The sequence below is a fragment of the Dermacentor silvarum genome, chromosome 1, assembly GCF_013339745.2.
Source record: "Dermacentor silvarum isolate Dsil-2018 chromosome 1, BIME_Dsil_1.4, whole genome shotgun sequence".
Classification (NCBI taxonomy): domain Eukaryota; kingdom Metazoa; phylum Arthropoda; class Arachnida; order Ixodida; family Ixodidae; genus Dermacentor; species Dermacentor silvarum.
Genome location: NC_051154.1, coordinates 239279781 through 239300830, shown reverse-complemented (window position 1 = coordinate 239300830; position 21050 = coordinate 239279781). Strand labels below are relative to the sequence as shown.

Sequence of the window (21050 nt, the reverse complement as noted above, 5' to 3'; positions counted from 1 at the left end):
GTCTTGTACATTAGCGCATATTCTGTTCCGATATAAATGAGTTGTAAGTAGCACTTCGTGTGTCCTGTGCCCCCCTTTCTTTGCCCGCGTCTTCTAGCGCAAGAACCGTTTTGCAATGCATAACCAACTCGCCCAAACCGCCACTTTGACCGTATGCAACGACATATACAATCCATAAAGAGAAAGAAAGAAAGAAAGAAAGAAAGAAAGAAAGAAAGAAAGAAAGAAAGAAAGAAAGAAAGAAAGAAAGAAAGAAAGAAGAAAGAAAGAAGAAAGAAAGAAGCAAGCAAACAAACAAACAAACAAACACGAATATGTGCTCAGATATTGTTTACAAGCTATGTCTGCGCACCTATATGTTTATCTGTCTGTATATACAAACATTTACGTGTAACAAGCGCTCGAGCGCTTCGCAGATCTTTTACATGCGCTCAATCAGAGCTTCATTACTTACATTCGTCAAATAGGCAACCATCTATACGATCATACGAGTCACAGACGCACATCAGTAAACGAGAAGTTACATATAGATCGTGCAGGGCATACGTCGGCAAGAGAATTGTCGCGGAGCGTGTTGGCCGGTTTCATGCGCGCCCTCAACTGACTCCCCCCTACTCTTTCTCTCTTTTCACGTTCGCAGGCGACACAGATGGACAACTCGCTGCGCTACGCGCTGACCAAGGTCGAAGTGTCGGTGATCGACATCAACGACAACGTACCCGTGTTCGACTACGACATGTACAACATCACCGTCATGGAGAACCTGCCGCCTGGCTTCACCGTCGTTCAGGTGCACGCCATCGACAGGGACACGGTGAGTGTGCGACGCCTGCCTCCAGCTCCCGGGTCGCTGAGAACTAGAGCGTTCTGTGTACCACGCAACAGTCTCTCGGTAAAGTCGCCAAACAATTTTCTGGCGTTTAGATTTCTGAATGCCAGCGCGCCGTATTCTGTATACGCACGCAGAAAATGCCCTGGTAGCGAATTGAGTACTCATACTTCTGATGTAATTAAAGCTAGGTCACATTGCTAATAGCCAAACATGTATGACGAAATAGCGACAAAGTTCGTTCAGGTGCGTGTATAACAAACCTCCGCCCGCGTATGACGCGCCTCTACAAACTTCCGCCGCACATTGTGATGGCAAACTTGAAACTGTATATTTAATTGCAATGAAACGCTGGTCGCACTCCTCAGGCATGAAAAACACCTTTTCATTCCAGAAGTCTTAAAGGCTTTACCTAGAAATAAGTGTTATATGTCCGCATTTGAAAGCCTTCGAATAATAATTTTGATGTCGCATCTTTCGGAAATTGTGAGGCGCACATAGGCGCTACAGAGTAACCAGCGTCACGCGTTAGCTTCAGTGAGCACGTCACTAAGAGTTACCTTGACAGACACTTGACTCCAACCCGAAAGCTTTGTTCGATTTCAGTTAATGGTTAGCGCATTTTTCATGCTGCGAATAAGGGTTTGACGCTCGGTTTTTTTTTACTGTTCTGTCGCGAAGAACGTACTCGCGGCGTTTGCCTGGCCGTGTATACTTGGGGAGCACCAGCGCACTGCGAGAAGTGGGGGGAAAAAAAAAGCTATATAGGCCGAATGCCGTAAAATGGCGTGCCCTAGTGTCAAGTAACGTCTGTGACGCGCGAACAACGCGATCGGTGCTGATTTCGCGGCCTTCTCTCTCTCTCAATTCGCAGGGCGAAAACGCAGACTTCCTGTACCATTTGGTCGACGACACTGGCGGCTTCTCGATCGACGAGAAGGAAGGCTGGATCCGTGTGCGGGATCCGTCCAAGATGGACAGGGAGAAGGTTGACAAGCTGACCATGAGGGTGAGTATGCCGTATATATGCCGTGTTTTCGGTCGTGTTTCGCAGCACGAACAAACACTGCGCGCTGCAAGACGGACGTTATCGCTGCTGCGTGACAGCAGTGTCAACCATGGGACGAAAATGAGGGGGGAAAGGGTGGGTACAACCACTCCCTGCCCCCGACCTACCTTACGCTTTCTCTAATCAGAGAGAAAAGAGAGAGAGAGAAAAAGACTGTAAACTCTAATATGTGGGAAAAGTAACAGTATTTTCCATTTCCTCTCAGCTATTTGCAGCGAAGTAGTTGAGAGAAAAAACTCAAGCAGGAAACATTTTCTCTTCAATCATTATGTTTGAGTTTCATCCAAACCCTGGACGTCATTCACGTACCTGCGCTAGTGATATTTTTTTTTTTTTTAGGGGGGGGGGGGGGGGGGGGGACGATGTGGTTGTTGCGCTGGTTCAAGCCTTCCAAGCTACACCAACTTGGCTGGCCTTCGACGCTTCCATGAGTAAAAGGGCGCAGTGTACATTCGAGTAGCACGAAATTCAAAACAGATGCTGGAGTATGCACGCGACCGACGTCCACTCGTTTATATTGAAGAATGGTTACCATACGGTGGTGCTTGCCAGCCAAGAAAGAAACAAAGGATTACCGCAACTGCGGATATGATTTAAATACTCGTGTTTCTATCCTTATACGTCTCTCGGCTCTATTCAATTCATATTTCAAATAAACGCATTCAGTGACAAACAGAATGAACTGCAGGCGCCGCTAAGACGAATAAAGCGCCGCCATTACTATCGTGTAACCTCTGGGAAACGTTCCAGCTCGCGGTGACCGGCTGAGAATGGGCGACAGGGATATAACGTTGCGCTCACACGGCGTATAACTTCAGCTTCCTCTGCCTTCGAGCGGAGCGCTGTCTTGCGCAGGATGTATAGCACGACGGATCAAAAGGAACCGTTTCAAAACGAACGTGCCCATAACGTGGCCCGTGATCCTGAAATAACATAAATTATTCTGCCGGAACAGCTATTTATTCCATCAAAAGAAGTGTACGGGTCGCATGTCACGCCAAAATGGCTCGCATGATTTCCGCACTCCCATGCGCTGTATGCAAAACGGCTGGCGCTGACCATCCTGCCCTGTCAATTCGGGTAGGCTATAGAAAGACGTTGCAGCTAAATCATGGTCGGTGCCCCGTAACGACCGTACATCGCCGATCACTGCATCTGCGTCGCTTCGCACTTCCTGCTTGGCGGTATATAACTAGGCGCTCAAATCCTGTTCCCCGGCCTCCGTCCTCCCCGCCATCTTTCTTTTGTCCTTGATGTTTTCACGAGGCGACAACTCTATATCATTGCGCCATCAGTTTCACTAAAACGTATTGTTTCGGTTCACGCCGCATCCCCGGAATGCTGTTGCGCGCCCTAATAAACTTGCCAGCTATATAGAGTTGTTGCGCAGACCAAGCGTTCAAGAATGAGGTTTAATTTTTCAACACTCTCCTCGGCAGCACCCCACCCCCTTTCTTTAGATTAATCATTTTCTTTAATTCCGAGCGGGAACAGAAGCAAGATAAGCACGACAAAGGAGTCGTCGTGGCATAAACAAAGTTGGCGCTCCGACTCCCTTTTGTATAGAGTTCTATTGCATAACCACCACGCGCGAATTTTCACGCGCTCCGTAAATTGGTCCTTTCGCGTATAGGCATGAGTTGCGTCGCAAGTACAGAGCGAGAGAGACAGAGAGCGAGGGTAAACGAGTACTGGCAGAATAAAGTATTCACGAGAGAAGAAGGGGCGGAAGAAATGCCACTCGCATTTTTCAGCCGTTTTCAGCAGCGCTGCTTTGCATTTTCGCCGGGGAGTTGAAAAATGCACACTCGCTATCCCGGTCTAGCGGAGGTTGCCGCTTTTCTCTTAGTTTCGAGGCTACACTTTCTTTATTTGCCTCAGCAGCGCCACCACCACTACCCCGACGCTCAATTCATATTTTCGTCCCGCAAAACGCCGAGGTCACGCGCCCCGAGACCACTGGCCCGCCATGGCCCAACCGCGAGTGATCGCGCGCGCGAGCATGTTTTCCTGGCCTCCAGCAAGCGGCGGTCAATTTGAAAGAGCGCGCGCGCCTGTATGCGCGAAAAGCGCCTCGCAAGAAGAAAGCGGGCACGCTTCTTAAACATGCGCGCTAACACCGAGAAAAACCACCCCCGACGGCCAAGTGTGTAGGGTGTGCACAAAAATAGAACAGATAGGCGTTGGGGAAAATGCATGGGCGCCGCCGCGGTCTGCGGTGTTCGTTCGGAAACCCTGCGATGGCTCGCCACCGCGGTCCGTCATTTTGTAGGGAAACGCGCGGGTGGCGGAGCATGGTTTTCTTCCTTTTTTTTCTTTTTTTTTTTTCTTGTCGGAATCACTCTTACATAACAAGAAGAAAGAGAGAGAGAGAGAGAGATCTCATGTATCCGCACGGGGAAGAAAAAAGTTTGAGTATGCGCTTTCATTTGTCATCTCGGCCGACACGCACCAACTCGTTGCGCTCAGACAAAGCGTTTTCGGGGCTTTTGTTGACAGATGCGCGGGTCCCTAAATGTATACGTACACGAACGAACGCGCGCGCGCGCGTTCTCGCTTGCTCTTGAGTATCGCGGCTATATTGCGCGGCGACCATACATCGCTCCCCTAACAAATGTCAGCCTCAACTCACTTCGCGAAATGAGACGGCGCAGTTGCGCGCGAACGAAATGCGGGAGCAGCCGGATCTGCAGCGTCGCATTGGTATTTCAACTTGGCGTCGAGCGCGCCGGGGCCAGCGGTCCCGTGCGCGAGTGTATAAGGAGCAAACGAACGCGCTTTTACTTTCTTTCCGGTTCTCCCTCGAGTGTGGTTGCCGTGAGAAAGCAATTCGCCGAGTAATGGCCCTTCTCACTAGATAAACACACCCGTTCAAAGTGCTCTTTTGAAGACAGTGTCTTCGCACCTTTTGGAGCCCCCTCCCATCCCTGTTCACTGCTAGCATTCATTTCGCCCACCACTATATACACGGAGGCATTGCATCCAATACATGACGATAGCGCCGCCGCATCGCGCTTCACTCCAAAAAGACCTTGTTTTTTTTTTTCGTGCACTCGCCCAATGAGAAACTTAGGCAACGAAGTAGAAAACGCGTGGATGTCACAAAAGGGCTCCAATTATAGTCTCTGCAGAGAGCTCTTCCCGCGGCATATACACGAGCCCGCGCACTCGGCGAATGATTTCAGCAACAGGCCGCAACTACCTATTTTTCTTTCATACCTCTTTTGCGTGGGCGTGTGCGTTTGGAGAGGGGAGGGGGGGGGGGGGGGGTGCGGACATTGAGTATGTTTTGTAACACTTCACTTTAAAGGAAACCAAAAAAGCAAGACTAAGTCAGTCTTGCCTGGTAAAGAATTGTTTAAAACTCGCTTTGCACTCGCTTTGCAAGGAAAGGCTGACTGTTACTGAAGAAAATGAAGGCCAAGGGTGTCGTACTTGAATTTCTAGCCAGTACGTCAGTGTGACGGCACTAGATTTCAATCGTTTCTCTTTTTTTGTATTTATGCCATGCTGGCGCAGCGAAAGTTTTCAAAAGTTGACTAGGTTGTGTATCTGGTTCGTTTAGAATGCAATGTAATAATTATTTAGCTGTAAAAAATAGACCCGATGCCGTAGGACAGCCATATATACATTATGTGGATACATGCAAGTCGGCGGTGCCACAGCGCTGCGAACTTGAGATATCATTCAAAGGATGCATATATAGAGCCGCGTTACTGACGTGCAATGATGACTATTGGCAGAGACGGGAGAGAGAAGTGTGCAGGGCGGTAATACTATATGTCGCACGAAGAGGCACGAAATTCTATTAGGTACAAAATAAAGGTACAATTAGCGAGAGGCAGAAGGTACAGGCACACCACCAATTCGGCAGCATTAAATGCACTCAATCGTCACTGAACATACACTTGTTAAGCAAAGGTTCACGCCATTTGGAAAATAAGAGTTGTGAGTATGCAATGTGTAAACCACGCGTACGCATGGTCTCAGAACGTTACGTACCAACCTACACAAAGAAGAAAAAAGGACTAAGGAAAAAAGAACTTGAGGCATTATTTAAAGTTGCAGTGTGGATGCGGGCAGCCCGGCTAGCCTTTTCAGCCTATTATTATAAGAAAGTAATGCCGGCACGTCAAACGCAGGGACATTATACAAAAGAGATTCTGGCCAAGCGTTTCGTGCATGTGACACTGCCGCAGTACTTGAACAATGCGGAATTCTTATCTGGCTCATGGAAAAGGGCAGTGAAGGAGAAGAACAAATAAACGTCCGGCTACGTACGAACTCTCGGCGTTTTCGAAAACGCGGGGATTGTTTGGGCTTTGCTGTGACAAATGGGCCCTAATGCAGCTTTCCAGTTATGATTTCACCAATGTGCGGTCAAGCGTGCCTACACATCAGCGACACAGCTGCAGAGCTGCAGAAACCATGCCATAGGGCGATTTAAGTGCATTAAAGGGGAGTTTGCCGCTCGACCGCCTTGATTGGTCTGTATAGCCTATACTCGTATACTTTATGACCGGCCCGTCTCGGGCGACCATTCAATTTTTCATTAGGGCATGTGCGCTTGCTGCTCCTGTAATATGAAAGAAGTGAGCCACTGCGTTGGTCCGACATATGCGAACACCCCCCCTCAGTAAGTGACGTTAATCGCAGGCAGCCTGCGCTCGCCTGGTCGTGCCCTAAATCATGCACACGCCTGCGCATAGCGTCGTCCGAACCTAACGCTTCGGCGCCAGTGTGAGCAAAGCGCGCGGCCGGCGGATGAACGTATCTAAAGTGCTGCCACTTTATATGGCGCGCGAAAGGCGCGATGCAAAGCAAAAGTTTGCCGCTTTTTGGCTGCACGATCGCAGCCTATTACGCGGTCGCACTTCCTAATAATTTTCCTTTCTTAGCCTGGCACGCCGTGACGAAGACAGCTGCGCTAGTTACAGTGCAATCCATTTGCGAATGAGCTTGTAGGTCACGTGGGAGTGAGTGAGTGAAATAACTTTTATTGGAGGTCCGGCGAGGACGCGAAATCGTCGCGCACCCGGCTTGTCCCACGTCGGGACCGGCAAGTCTAGCCCACCGGCCCGGTCGCGGGCACGCCGGACAGCCAGGATTTGCATGTCTAGAGTGGCCTAATAACCAACCGCTGGGCAACGCCGTATATGTATGCCCACGCTAGGCAAGGAGGGCCGGGGGGAGGGGAGGGCTCGTCCCTTCACGCACTTCCCACCCTCCCCCTCCTTTTTTTTGTATTTGTTTGGTCAGCTGTCTTGCGATTCCTCTGTGCAATATGTTTTTTTTTTTTTTATCGTGAAAAAGTTTAGGAAAGTGTTCATGCGATCGCAAAGCCTAGTGAGATGCATGGCGCATCGATTTCAATAGACGAGGTTGAATCGAGGTTTCGACATGGACAAAAGTATCTTTGTCGAAACGTTGGCGCCAGAGACCAACCACTGTTGATAATTTCGAGTCTACATATTTTTGTGTACCTTGGTCTCATTTGGACTATACGCTTTCCTTATTATCCCTTATTTAAAACACCCTTTGTAAGTGTAATGAGACACCTGCCGATTACCCCATTAGTCAATATGCACACGTCGCCCTCTTACAAGTGCAATCTCTTTATCCACTCCCGTTCGTATCCAACCGTCGTGCTGCAGATTAGATGTTACAGAAGCAGGCAAGCTCCAAGCTTATACAACCGCTTATCGCAGTGAAGAGCTAAGTGTAGGGGCACCTTGTCCCAAAATCACCATTCCAGTGCAACGCGCACCATCTATTGCTCAGCACCGGGCCCACCAAGCAAGGTCAAGGGCCACGGAGGCTCGTTAGCGATGATCACACCAGAAACGCCTTACAAGAATCCTTTCCGTTTAGAACAGTGAAAGCAGCTTCAACTCGGACAGTACAATTTGCTTTATCGAAAACAAGGGAGCCAGTTATTCGCTATTTCATTTAAAGGTTACTATCATGCTTGAAAACATCGCACACTTCCCTGATATTTACTTTTAAAGAAACTTTCGCATTCAAAGTTCGCAGCGTTACTACAAAGTTCTGAACCCTCGCAGTCCTGAGATGCAAACAAGAGCAGTAAAATTTTTCGAATACTTGATTCAACTAGCACTTCACTCTCTCCAGCTAGAGGCACGGAAGCTGTCCATAATTATTACGGATAAGAATCTTGAACATAACTGTCTAGCTCAAACGTTATAAGCACTCTCCACTGGCCATGGTCAGCGCTGTACCTCGTTCACACTTGCATTTGTCTGAGGGCTTACGCAATTATGCTCAAGTCGTTACAGCTAACGCTCGCAATAACGAAACCTCAACGCACCACCGTTCTGCAAACCACCGCTAACGAGTATCGAAATCGCGTGCTTTCGATTCGGTTAGCCCGCGGGGCCGTCGGACGCAACAGAACCAAACGCAGTTCCCGGGTGCTCGTTAGCTAGGCACTTCCTCGTTACGGACGCCCCATTTAAACAGACCTCATACGCAGACCCTGTATTAGGAGCATCATCATTTGTCCCCTTTGCAGCTCGTCTCCTGGACGTCGTAAACCGAATAAGACGACGAGAAGGCCAGTAAATGTGGGTCAGCCACTACTCTGGCCTCACGGCAAAGTTCCGCGTTGCGGCGGCGACAACTTCCGGTCTGACCAGTGGCTCAGCAGCGGTGGAGCGATGTCGTGCGCGGCGCTACCGCAGTTCTCGACTCGTTAAAGGACAGCGGAGTCTGCATGGCTCGAGAGTCCTATAATTCATCTCTACTCCTACCCGCGTTCAAGGAGCGGCCGTCCATTGTTCGACAAAGACGGGGGGAGAGGGGGGGGGGGGGGGTTACGCGGGGCTGGAAATGCCATGTTGTGTACGCCGTGATAGAGGCGGGTGGAGGATGGAGAAATAGAAACCGCAGTGCTTATATACGCCTCTCTCAACAAGGTGAAACCGACGGCCCAAACTGACTTCCTTTATTGCGCCCTGTTACACCTACGACGCTCGCGGGACGTGTATAGCGGGAGTGCAGCAAGAGCGGTCGGCTTGGCGTCGACACCGGGAAGCACTGCCCCCCCCCCCCCCCCCCTCGCTCTCCTTCGCGTGACATAATCGAGCCTTCACCGTGAAACTGCGGCCAAGCGACGTAAAGAGAGCGCCACCGTGACTGAAGCGGCGGTCGCTCGGGCTCGCGCGACAGCTTCTCGCCGCACGTAAATGCTTCCGCTCATTACGCCAAAGATTCAGCTCAGCGCTGTCAGCGAAACTCGTTCCCAGACCTTTCGAGTCGAGGAAATTGGCACTTAAAGCGCAATCTCTCTCCCTTTCTTCCTTCGCGTATATACGACGCACCTCAATATCACCGCATGGCAGCGGAGCTCGGTCGCACTGGAAGTGGCGGTGATGCACCGCGCGCTAGAATAAGTGCTCATCAATTCCAACGTCGCATCCCGGAGGACGTGATGGAGCGCTTTAGTAAAGGGATGCTTTCTGTGTAGTAATCGGACAGCCCAGATGAGAGCTTTCAACGGCGTGACCTTTGGCGCAAGAATGGGTGGACAGAGATGGCCGCCGCATTGAAAGGACATTCGCTGAGGATATGTCGAAATTAAGTCTGCTGCCCGTGGGTGGTAATCTTCTTTCAAAAGCCATCCATGCGAACGTTTTCCCGTTTTGCACTGCTACTATAGGCCGCTTTATGATGGAAAATACCCTGTGTATAATGTTACATTCGTACCATAGTTGTTCCTTATTTTTTTTTTTACCTTAAATTGTTTGTGGTAAATGAAGCGTGGACTGGAGAATAACAAACATCGATCTAATTGACACAGCGGAACAGGAAGAAAAAAGCTGGTGTTTACACTTTAGGTCTTCTATTCATTACACAGTGAGGCCACAGGCGCGCAGAAGCGTGGGTCGCTATAAGATTATGACAGGATTACATCTGGATTCCTCAGTCCAGCTCTCCTTTCTCTAGCCGCGAACACCGAAGACCACACAGCATGGGCCGACGGTTGTTGACTGCTGGTGACTCAAGCTGGACTGTTCTCACACGCAGGTTCTCGCACTGGAGCGCAAGCCTAACGTGAACCCGGATGCCAAGGCCAGTACCACGGTAGTGGAGGTCTCTCTGTTGGACGCCAACGACAACAACCCGAAGTTCCTGCCCGAAGGCGTGTACGTGTTCAGCGTCACCGAAACAGACCCGCCCGGAACCACCATCGGATCGGTGAGTGCGCTCTCGCAGTAAACTTTACGTTCGTCTTATTCCTCCAAAAGTTCCAGGTTCTGTGCAAATGCTCTTTACACGCACGCAAGCGCTAATTTGTACCAATAGAGCACGCTCACAATTGACTCTTCACAGGCTCACCAATGTGAGTAGATTCAGTATTCACTGCAGAACAGCTCAGAACCGGTGATCACTGCCTCCTGCATGTATAGGAGCTTTCCGGAAGCTAAATACAAATGATGTGTCACAGCTCAATATATGAAGTTAATGCAAGGGCGCGCGTAAAACAGAAAGTCATTACATCTTCCCATCGTCGCAGCATCAGCTGTCCAGCGGACAATGCCGCTCGCATAAGTCACCGGCCACTCCGCGGAAGGCATAATAGTTGACTAACAGCCTTAGATAATAAGCGTTTTCTTCCAATTTGCATTTTCCTCTTCCCGAACACTGCCATGCAGAAGAAACGCCAAGCACACACGCACGAAGAGACAAGTCTCCGAATACAATAGGGAGGCACGCATACCTATATATAAGCGAGCCGGTCTTCGTAGCTTTGTCGGTTACTCCATAGTTTAGCAATTTATTTCGACCAAGCAAAACAGGAGGGTAAAAGTGGCGCGCAGTGGGACGGCGAAAGGAAAACAGAAAAGAAGAAAAAAAAAAGGAGAGAGACACAGAAGGCGCGGGACAAAACGGTGGACCGCCGCACGTCTTTGTTTCGGAGGTGACGGAGAATCGCGCGCTTGCCTCTCTTTGACGCACGAGCGCAATAAGAGAGGCGCTAGCGCGGTGGGTCGGGGAAGCATACAGAAATAACAGTGACGACGGACGGCGGCGGCGTCGTGTCGCCTCCGCATGAATCCCTGTCATTGTTCGGCCGCGCGCGTTCGTTTCTCTCTTCGCTTCTGGCTCTTTCCCTCGTCTTCTCGTTCTCATTTCATTCACACGCGAGGAACGAACAAACAATCGATCGAAGAGGGGAAAAAAAAAAAAAGCTGATTGTTTCTGAGTGGCGAACAAAAGGTCGTTATCTTTTTCCTTTTTTTCCCTATCTTTTTTTTTTTCTTTCACTGCGTTGCTGCCTGCCGCACACGCACAGCGCACACGCTCTGTCTTCGGCGGCGACGCCTCAATACAGGCGAGCCGGGAGACCACTGCAGCGGACAGGGAGGGAGCTGCGCTAAGCGGGAAGAGAGAGAGAGGATGGGAGAGAGGGGGGGGTGTACAAGGCAGATAGAAACAGAGCAAGACGACAACTGGGTCTTCTCTCCTATATACGCACGACGAAGAAGACGATGTCCTCGCTCGCAACAGTGTCGCGCGTAAGGTCAAGGGGAAATGCGCCCCACGGTGTGTGCGGGGGGGGTTAAGACAAAACAAACCGAGCTCACGTACGCGCTGTGTGTATAGATGCGACGCACAAGAGACGGGAGGGGAGGGGGGGGGGGGGTTACCAGCAGAACGAGCCGCCTAAATATAGACTGCGAAAGACGACAGAGCGGCGACGAGAAAAAATAAAGGTAAAGAAAGCAAGCAAGGTAAGCAAAAAACAGGCGCAAAGAAATGCGGCCGACCTATAATACAATAGGGGCGAGCCGTGTGTCCATTCTCTAAGCTACCGCACAGGCGCTTGCGAGGTGCTCTATTGTATTAGCGGCGATCTCAGGTGCCTCAACCCGATCCGCTTCGTTTGCTTCCATCGCGAGAGAAAAAAAGGAGCATGCGTAATCTCGCAGTGAACGGCTGGTGGCCTGCTCACGCGCGTCGTCGTGGCTGTGGATGGCCCTATACGCAAATAGTAAGATAGTGCGACCAGCCCTGACATTAAGGCCGCCTCGCGCTCATATTCCGCGATGCGGGCAATCAAAACGGGCATACGCGTCCGGGCATCTCGCGCGCGCGAGACTTCGGTGGCGGGAGTATTGAATGGAAGCCCCGATCCATCACCCCCGATCGCCAGGGCTGGTACCTCGGTCATTTTCCCCCCTTACTCTCCGACGGTCGGTACGACATTTTTCTTTTTCATTATTGTTATTATTATTATTCATCTTGCCTTGTGGCATCGGTGTGCTTGAACGGGGCTATACAATGGGGTGATCGTCCTCTGGGGACGAATTTGTTGCACCTCATTTATGCTAGTTTGAAAAGGATGCGAGCGTCCTTTTCACGCAGAGCGCAACGAGGCGACACGTGCATGTGTATACAGAAAAAAAAAAAAAAAAAGATGCCGCAGGCAACTGCTGTGCGAAGTGTCACAAGCAGTTTGTTTCTTCAGGACGCGAACAGCACAAAGCTGACGCCGAGTATTATGCTCGTGTCGCATGGCGGAGATAAGAGAGACATCTCGACAGAATGGGCACACCAGGGAAAAAAAAAGCGAGAGAGAGAGAGAAAGAAAGAAGGCCTTAGTTATTCTTACTGCAGCGTTATCCAGGTCACAACCTATTCGTTTTCTATTTTATATGTAATACGGGGAAAGCAATCGATTTCGACAAAACGCAAGAAATAAAGGCACGTATTGTGATGCTATGTCTGAGAAGCTATTTACGAGTCAGTGGCACATACTATAGTAACATACTATAGTGGCACATACTATAGTAACTATACTATACTACATACTATAGTAAGTGCTGTTCTGGCGCCAAAAGTATCGCGTGCAGCGCGGTTTGATTGAAAGCTAGACCATCAAGTAAAAATTGCTTCGAGAATTTGCAAGAGATCAGTGTAACCAACTTGTTTGTGGTTACTTTGACCCTGACACTCATAGTCGTGACTTTCTTGGGTTCCGGCATCAACGTGACACAATAAAATGTTTTTTTTTTCTTGGTTCTTTTTTTTTTCAAATTGGTAGATTAAGCTCTGAAACATTAAAAAATACCTCCCCCTTCCAGAAAAAAAAGAAAAAAAAGCTAATGTAATAAAATAAGATGTTCCCACTGCGATCCCACTGCGACAACTATTGCACATTGCTGCATTCACAGTAATAAACACAAATAAAGATTGCCTAACAATCAATACTATAGTACTCCTCAGGCTAATAATTGTTTATTTCTTAAGATATGAGAGCGCGCTTATGAAGGTTACCTTGAAATATTGTAAATAATTGGTTTGCAAGGCCATTTGCCGAAACCAGCACTCCACCGGCTTTCTGACGGGATTCAAGCGACGTCACCACCACAGATCAGAATTAAATGCCCCAAGAGGACGCATACAAAGAATAAACAAAATATCCAGCGCAATACTATCAAGAAGCTGTTCCAAGCGTGTGCCTGCTTGTTCAGTAGACCACTGTCTTCCGTCAATTCTTCTTTGCTTGCACCACATATGCCAGCCACCACTGTCTGGAACGCAAAACTCGAGAACCCTTTCATGCTGATGTAGACCCATCTTGGAAATCGCATGCCTCTGTCCCGCTCCACCCTGCACTTCAGAAGGTACTTTCCCCTTGGCCGGCGCCGGAGAACCGGTGTGTTCACTACACGTTTTGATTCAAGTTCACTTCCATTTACTACCGAGAGAACAAGGCAAGCCGAAACCACGCGCTTATGCCCGTAATGAGTCACGGTCCAGCGAACAAATGAACGCGGTAGACTGGTGACAAATAGGCGAATTTGGATGAAAAGATGGCACTTCGTGTGCCGCCTATTACGGAATAGCGCTTTGGTTTAGCTGTCGGAAGAACGCGCGTCGGAAGCTTTATAGGAATTAATTGCATTGCTATAAATACGTCGCTTAAATTACTGCTTCGGCCGAGTGTGTAGGTTTCACTATTTATAACTGAATCAGTAGACGGTGGTCGAAATCGTTCAACCTAATGAGAGAAAACATCAGAGCTTGCGCTACTGGCATGTTCGGTTACTGGCATGTTCAGGTCGTGTATAGGTTATTTGCGCTTAGGCGTTGATTTGTCACTGGGTGCCTATTGTGGTCCCTATTAACTTCAGCGAGGTTAATATAGCGTTTTAACGGCAAAAACTTGTAATGCACAGCTAAACGAAACCGTGTATACATACAGAGGCGGCTGTGATGGCAAGGGTTGCCCGCTTCTTTTACCATTCTTTGGCATCTCTGTATCGATCGCACAAACTCGCTTTACTGTAACTATCTTTTTTTTCTGAATTTAGTTCTTTTCACGTATTTCAGTGGGCTGGAAGCATTGTGCAGACCTTCCTTCTCTTTAGGTGTAAAGCTGTAAACAAAAGCGGCGTGACGTCACTTGAGTGCTGCTGCACAGGCATCTAGATAGGGCGGAGCCTCCCGCTCTCCCGCTGCGCCTGATCGCTGACATCTCTCTAGCTTCTTGTCTCAAATGCTTCTTTTTCATGACAAAACTTCTCAATTGCGATAAGGACACTAATTATTGTTATCAGCCTTGCTTTCTGGAGCTTTTGCTTCGTAGTAACAAGAAAACCACAGTGCCATTCAAAGACCTCAATTTGTCGGTGGCGCCGCTTAACAACACGTAGCCAACGGTGTACGCGATGCTACTAACGTTAATGCATCTGCATCGTTGTTATCCCTCTGCGTATGCTAAGGCTTATATTCGTCACTGCAGGGAATCTCCATATGTTAGCACCGTTTCCTTGTCGTTAGGTCAAAGCAGTTGCATGACAAGGCGGTGACCCCGCGCCGGGCTCTTTCAGGTGGTTGCGGTGGATCCGGACATGGGCGACAACGGACGTGTGGTGTATTTCAAGCAGAACGACACCTTGAGCTCAAGCGTACCTTTCGGCGTGCACCCATTCAACGGCTCGGTGTACGTGCTGGAACAGTTCCGAGACATCGCCGTCAAGCCCGACCGATACACTTTCTTCGTCATCGCCTCCGACGTCGCCAAGAGCGTCCACGAGAGGAGGTGAGCTGTCGCACGTATTTCCTGGCCTAGTCCAAAGAACGCAGTCCTTTAGCCATAACATCTCCACTCGTTGCCTCTAAAAATAAAAAATAAAGTTACAATGTGAATATAAAGTGCAAGATAATGAAGCATGGCGTGCAAGAAATAAAGCACGGCGTCTGTATAACGGCTTCAAATCCAAAATAGCGTTTCTCGGCATTACTTCTCAAAAAAGAAATCTGAAGTTGAAGCATTTATCCTAGTTTTCTTTAACGGCCGTGGTTTTCTTCTCTACCATCCCGGTCATATCGCAAGATTGGCAGCAGTTCTCCGAATATCGAAAATCAAGTAGGGGTATACATATAGTACGGCGGTCTTATATATGAAAAAAAACTCATGCGCCGATACTATACTGACTTTATTGCCTCCCCTCCCGCTAAAAAAGAAATGTAAAAAGGTGGCGGTCTTCACAGTGTTCGATGCAGGCTTTTCTGATATCGCGTCATAACCTTTTCGAAGCAGTTCATCCGATCTAAGTAGTAATGAGTCATATCGCGACCGCCACGTTACGGTCCGCTACCTGCGAGCGGGCGCGCAACAGCGAGCCTGGCGAGCCGGACACCCTCGCAGCTCACTGGACGCGAAAGATTGCGAAACCTCTGGATGAATTAAACTAAAGAAAGAAATCGAGGATGGATGTTGCAAGAGCTTCCGAGAAGCCTATAGTTACAAAAACTAACTCGACCACCCGCGCGGAGGTGTAGCTTATCTTCCGTCGCCGTGTTTGCTCCGGGCGATCCGTCGTATATACCGCGGCGGCGTGCTCTACCTTGGTCTCACTGACAAATCAACCGGACAGGCGCACGCACGGCCGGCGTCAGCAGCGCTGCTGCGCTGGCCAAACGCCGCCGGATATTAGTGTGCACAGAGAGTTGCGCCCACCTCGTACTACATGGAGGGGGCCGCGCACCGGGCCCCTCGCCCACCTCACCGCTGACTTGCGCAAACAGACTCACTCTGAGCGTGCGCAGAAGAGGCAACGTGAAGAAAGAGGATCCAGAAGAAAAAAAAAAGGTGGAGGGGGGGGGGGGGGGGATGCTGAGTTAAGGTGGTGGGAGGGCGGGTCGCAGCTCGAGCCGCTTTTTTGCCTGGTTGCTCCGTACGGTGGCACCGCTGCGAGAGCCGGTGTTTGCCACTGGGTCATCGCGCCGTAGAGACGGAAGGCGAGAGACGCTTTTCTTATGCCGCTGTCCGGCCCAAATCGAGCTCGCGCAATCACACAAATGCCGCAGCTGCAACCGTCACTCGCCATGGTCGCGAAGGGCAGCGATCGCGTCCTGCTTGGCAGTGTACTACGCTGCGCAGGGGTGGGAGCTGGCTCGCAATCATACGATGGGAAGCGAGCCGCCAGCCACGAGAAGAGGAGCCAAATACAAAATCGGCGGCCAGCGAAAACAGGGGCCGGAACAATATCGTCCGGATTGGTTTGATGGCCGCGTGCGCGCGCGCGAGCGAGCGCCCACTATTTACCCTTCGGCTGCCTCCTCTCCGGTCATCCCGCCCTGTCGATGGTCCCCACTTCCTTTTCGCAAGCTGCTGCTGCTGCTGCTTGCCCCCGGCGACGCCGGCATGGGTTCCCGCCGAAGAAAGTGAAGCGAGTCGATTGGACGACCCGCCTGCGGCCGCGCCTTCCTATTGCATTCCTCGCGTTCCGGGAAACGTCGCAAACCGCGGTCCTGGCCCGATTGACGCTGTCACTATAGCTTATTATGTGTAAACGTAAAGGATACTTGCGCAGGCTAAGCACACGGGGGGTGTCACACGATCTGCTGCTAGGTATACCGGTGACGGAATGAAAAGAAAACGTTACTCCAATGACATATGGCTCGCCTGGAATAATAGCAGTAATAATAATAAACAGAAAATGCGATATGTTACCTTCAGCACTCTCATCACTGTCACTGTCCAGTGTCCGCCTATATCATATATATTTAAGAAGTGTTTTCTTATTTTCCTTCTCCCATTTCTTTTATTTTGTTTGTCTATGTGTTTGCGGAGGTGTGGCGGAATCAGCCTGCCACTCGTTTCGTAGTGCTGCATACCAAATATTTAAAATTTACAATGGCGCGAAAAAGGATGTTCTTGACCACGTCTAGTGCGTTGTGTCTGAGGAACGGCATCCTGGAATGGGAAGGCCTAGAATTGGAATATGCAAAATTTCGCTGCGAATGCATTCCACCGTGCGTTTACGTGTTATGGATGCCTTATAGGGGTATTGCGAATAGGGATTTTCAAAATTGAACCGATTACACGAATCGACTAGAGATCACACCGAATTGACTTTAGAACATCAAACGCTTTCGGAAACGCTCCCGAATGCTAAGCAGTTTTCTTAAATTGATTTTGTATAACACCCTGGCTTCGTTAATGTAAGGTTTACTATATTTTATTTGAAACGGGCGTTCAATTTCTCTAGATAACAAATCAACAGCTAAAGGTTGTTAGACAGTCATTTCTTTTCTTTTTTCCCCCGTTTTCTTTTTCTTTTTTTCTTTTTTAGGTTATAAGAGGCTGTACTTAGCAACTAAAGGATTTGTGTGTCGGCAAGTAATGCAGAAAAATTTAAACAGAAGTACAATTGTATCGCAAGGTACACAAGATACAATCTATAACAACTAGACAAAAGCATGTCACGAAACGTAAATCTAGTTCATGTGTACAGTAAACTTCACTGCATTTTTGTATGTGCATATAAGCGCTTATATGTGAAGTGTCGTTTTCAGGCCACTTGGAGAAACAACTGTAAGAGTGCTTCATATAGAACACCCTTGTACGTCAGTAAAGTTGTGCATATTTGCTAACCTACTTTCATCGATAATGAGAAAATATTCCAGTGACAGCTTATGCAAAGGTATCGACCGAGGCAAAATGAAATGGCCGAAACAAAATTGTCGGGACATTGTAGGCAAAGTCCATAGATGTAGGTGTGTGCGCGATGACTCTTGGACAGGCTGTCAGTCCCACACAAAGCAAAAAAGCATAACTATAAGAGAAATAAGCTTCTCAGTAGTAATTATTAAGGAGCCCCAACTCAGCTCCTAATACCACCATTTCAGGGAAAGCCACAGGTCGCCTTCAAGCACCTACCCAAGTTTTTGTTGAAGGAAAAAAAATCTTCCCTTTTATTCTATAGAATATCTTGAAGAGACCCAGTTCTGTCTGCTCGTCATGGTTGTTAAAGTAAACGGAAGGAGAAGCTTTTCACTTAACGCCTGATCCACAGAAGTCCCAGTGTGCTTGTTTGCTGGCAGATGTTTCTTTTTTTTTTTTCATGCTCTTCCTTCCGTTTGCTCGTGCGATTAATGGTTAGGAATTCACCGCTCGCGGTGGTTAACGAAAACCTCCTTTTAGGGTAAAAAGGAAATCCTGAGTCTCACCTTTATGTCTGGTAGGAAAAGTGCAGAAGTTAGCGAGTTCTTTAGGCGGCCACTCGAGTTTTCCCAAAAGCTTTCCGGGAGTGCGAATGGGTTCATCTCAAGTTTACCTGGGAGAGTCTAAACGCTCCGAGGAGTCGAAGGCTCATACCTGCCCTCCGCAGTAATTTAATTAAGGGAATCTTGAGTCTGGAGCTTTTCTCTTACGCCCTCGGGCTTCCACGGTAGAAGGTGCGGAGTGGAACAGGTTTTCTGCATGCATCTGTGCTTCACTGCCATACAGTCGTGCTGAGATTTGGCAGAGGATTAACGCCCATTTTTGGTTTCAAATCCTTTTCTCAATCTTTTCCACGGCCGCGAAGATTTGTCAAAGCTATTAAAAGAAAACTTCGAAATTTGGGATAATTAACGGCAATCGGGTTCTAAAACCGAATCGAATAGGCGGGACATTCGTTACCTTAACGTTCGAAATATTCGCGCGCATCCACTGTTTTGCCCTATTTGACGTTCCTCACACCGCTTAGCTGAGGCCAAGAGGGAGAGGAAGACGTTCTCTTTTCGCATCACACGGAAGGGTAACGTCGACGACCTCGAAGCCGAGGGGATTGATTGATACTGGCTTCGTTAGACAGCGCCGCTTTTTCTCAAGTGCGGTGCAGTGCTGTTGCGCCACTTTCGCATGGGCCATCATCGCTCATCGCACGTGGCTCGCCGCACAGGCTCGGGACACGTGCAGGACGGGCGAATGTCAATGGCCTAGCGGCAGCCCGTCCGAGCCGCCGCCGGCGCTCAATCATGTCCGCCCTTTGCAACAGGCTGCTGGCCGTCTGACCGGCGACCATTGCAGCTTGGTTATTCAGGTGTTTGCAGACCGTGGAACCGTTTCACACTGAGCACTTGTGTGACGAGCTTGCGAACACACAATTAAACCCGCAACCAAGTGCAACCACTGAGATTGGCTCAAAATGTTGAAGGCCGCGCAATACTTTTTTTTTTCATTGAGAATATATATGTCTCTATGTATGTATGTGTTTGGTGTTGTTAAATTTCATGCCAGCCGGTACGCGCGCTAAATCTGTAATGATTGCCTTCTTGCATTGCTATTGTTCCGCGAAACTGAAGGCTTTGACCACGGCCCGTATACTATCGGCAATAGGTGGTGGTATTGAAGCATTATACTATTTGCAAGTGTGCCTTACGAAGCTCTCCGAAGAATAATATATGGGCACTGCGCACCCAAAAACTCGCCTGGCGGAGTGTCAGCTGTTCGCTATACGCATGAACTTATCTATAGCGTCTCCACTTGATTTATTATATTACTATTATTACGCTGTCGTCCCCCTCTGCTGTAGTTTTAAGTTCTAGCCGGTGTTGAAACCAGTTTTTCAAGATGCGATGACTGAAGTCATTCTGCGAAGGAAGGTGCGATTCATTGCGCCCCCGCCGTGATAGCACTCGTCAATGTTTACGGTCAGCAAACTTTTATCCCCGACCCTGAACCCGATATTTCTCCCATGCCGACCAATCTGAACTATCGGAATAATACTCGCACTATAAATTGCGCGAAATGGAAGCGCGTGTACAGTGCCATCGAAAGAACTGTGAAATGCAATGCCTCGCGGCTCTAATTGGTGACAGATCGCAGAAGATTCTCGAAAATGTGACATTCGCACGAAATTTGTCGTTTACTGTATAATGTAACACCACACATATGCGTAATGTACCAGCAGCGCACAGGCGGTATAACTCACGTGTGACCAGTGAGCTCAACAGTGACCATTAAACACTGCACTCGCGGCGCCCACGCAACATCTTTTTCTCAACCATGTGCGAGACATTGGAGGGATAGCGAACACACTGACTCGTCCTCACTAATACTTTCAACGTTACCATTTTCTTCTTCTTTTTCCTTCTTTTTTTACGTGGAGGCGGAGGGAGCCGGAGCATTTATCTTACCCCGATCGGAAACACTGGAAACGCCTGCCGAGGGATTCTCGTGGCTTTTGTCGAGAAGGGCGCACTGTTCGTGTTCCCGAAACACAGCGAGCATCTAAATTTCGATCCCCTTTCGACGGATTTAAGCCATCTCGAGTTTCAGATTGTAGACACGTATACTCATTCCCCTCTGCCGCTTGCGGCTCATCATCTGTTTCGATACGTAAGCCCTTGCTCAGAAAAAGTAATCATGACTGTCCTCCCGGAAGCGAGACACGTTCAACGGAGACGCGTTTAGATATCGAAAGCGGTAAAAAAAAAAGTGAAAGAGGAGAAATGAAGACAGACTACTGCAGCTTGACACGCGGCGCACGCCAAACAACAGCGGCCTGAATCCTTGATCTTCCAAATTCTCCAAAGCCTCGCGCGCCCTCTTCCTTAGAGAATAGGGAGGAAGTGGCGCGCAAGCACACGATGATTCGGGGTTGCAAGAGTGTGAGAAATTGCGTCTTCCTTTGCCCGACAGGACCGCCGTGGCAGTGGTGCACGTGAACGTGACCGACGTGAACAACAACGTTCCCGAGTTTGCGGGAGCGCCGTACGAGGCGCACGTCGGCGAATCGCTTCCCGCGGGGGCCCTCGTCACTCAGGTGTCGGTGAGTATACACAGCGTCGTGCAACCCTCTCCGGCGCGGGCCGCTCCACCGGCTACGGCATTCATTCGCCGTCGTT

General features: G+C 49.2%; 1 protein-coding gene across 2 annotated transcripts in view; it reads left to right on the top strand.

The window, feature by feature from the left end:
- Positions 1 to 21050, top strand: part of LOC119436986 (protocadherin Fat 4) — a 306741-nt gene that overhangs the window by 218538 nt on the left and 67153 nt on the right. Inside the window, exons 12-16 of one of the 2 annotated variants that reach the window (XM_037704038.2) lie at positions 641 to 814; positions 1704 to 1838; positions 9945 to 10115; positions 14759 to 14970; positions 20845 to 20974. In XM_037704038.2, the coding sequence (XP_037559966.1) occupies positions 641 to 814; positions 1704 to 1838; positions 9945 to 10115; positions 14759 to 14970; positions 20845 to 20974 (822 nt within the window). Of the gene's footprint in view, positions 1 to 304; positions 815 to 1703; positions 1839 to 9944; positions 10116 to 14758; positions 14971 to 20844; positions 20975 to 21050 lie in introns of those variants that run through there. The other variant, XM_049660146.1, reaches the window with a different exon arrangement.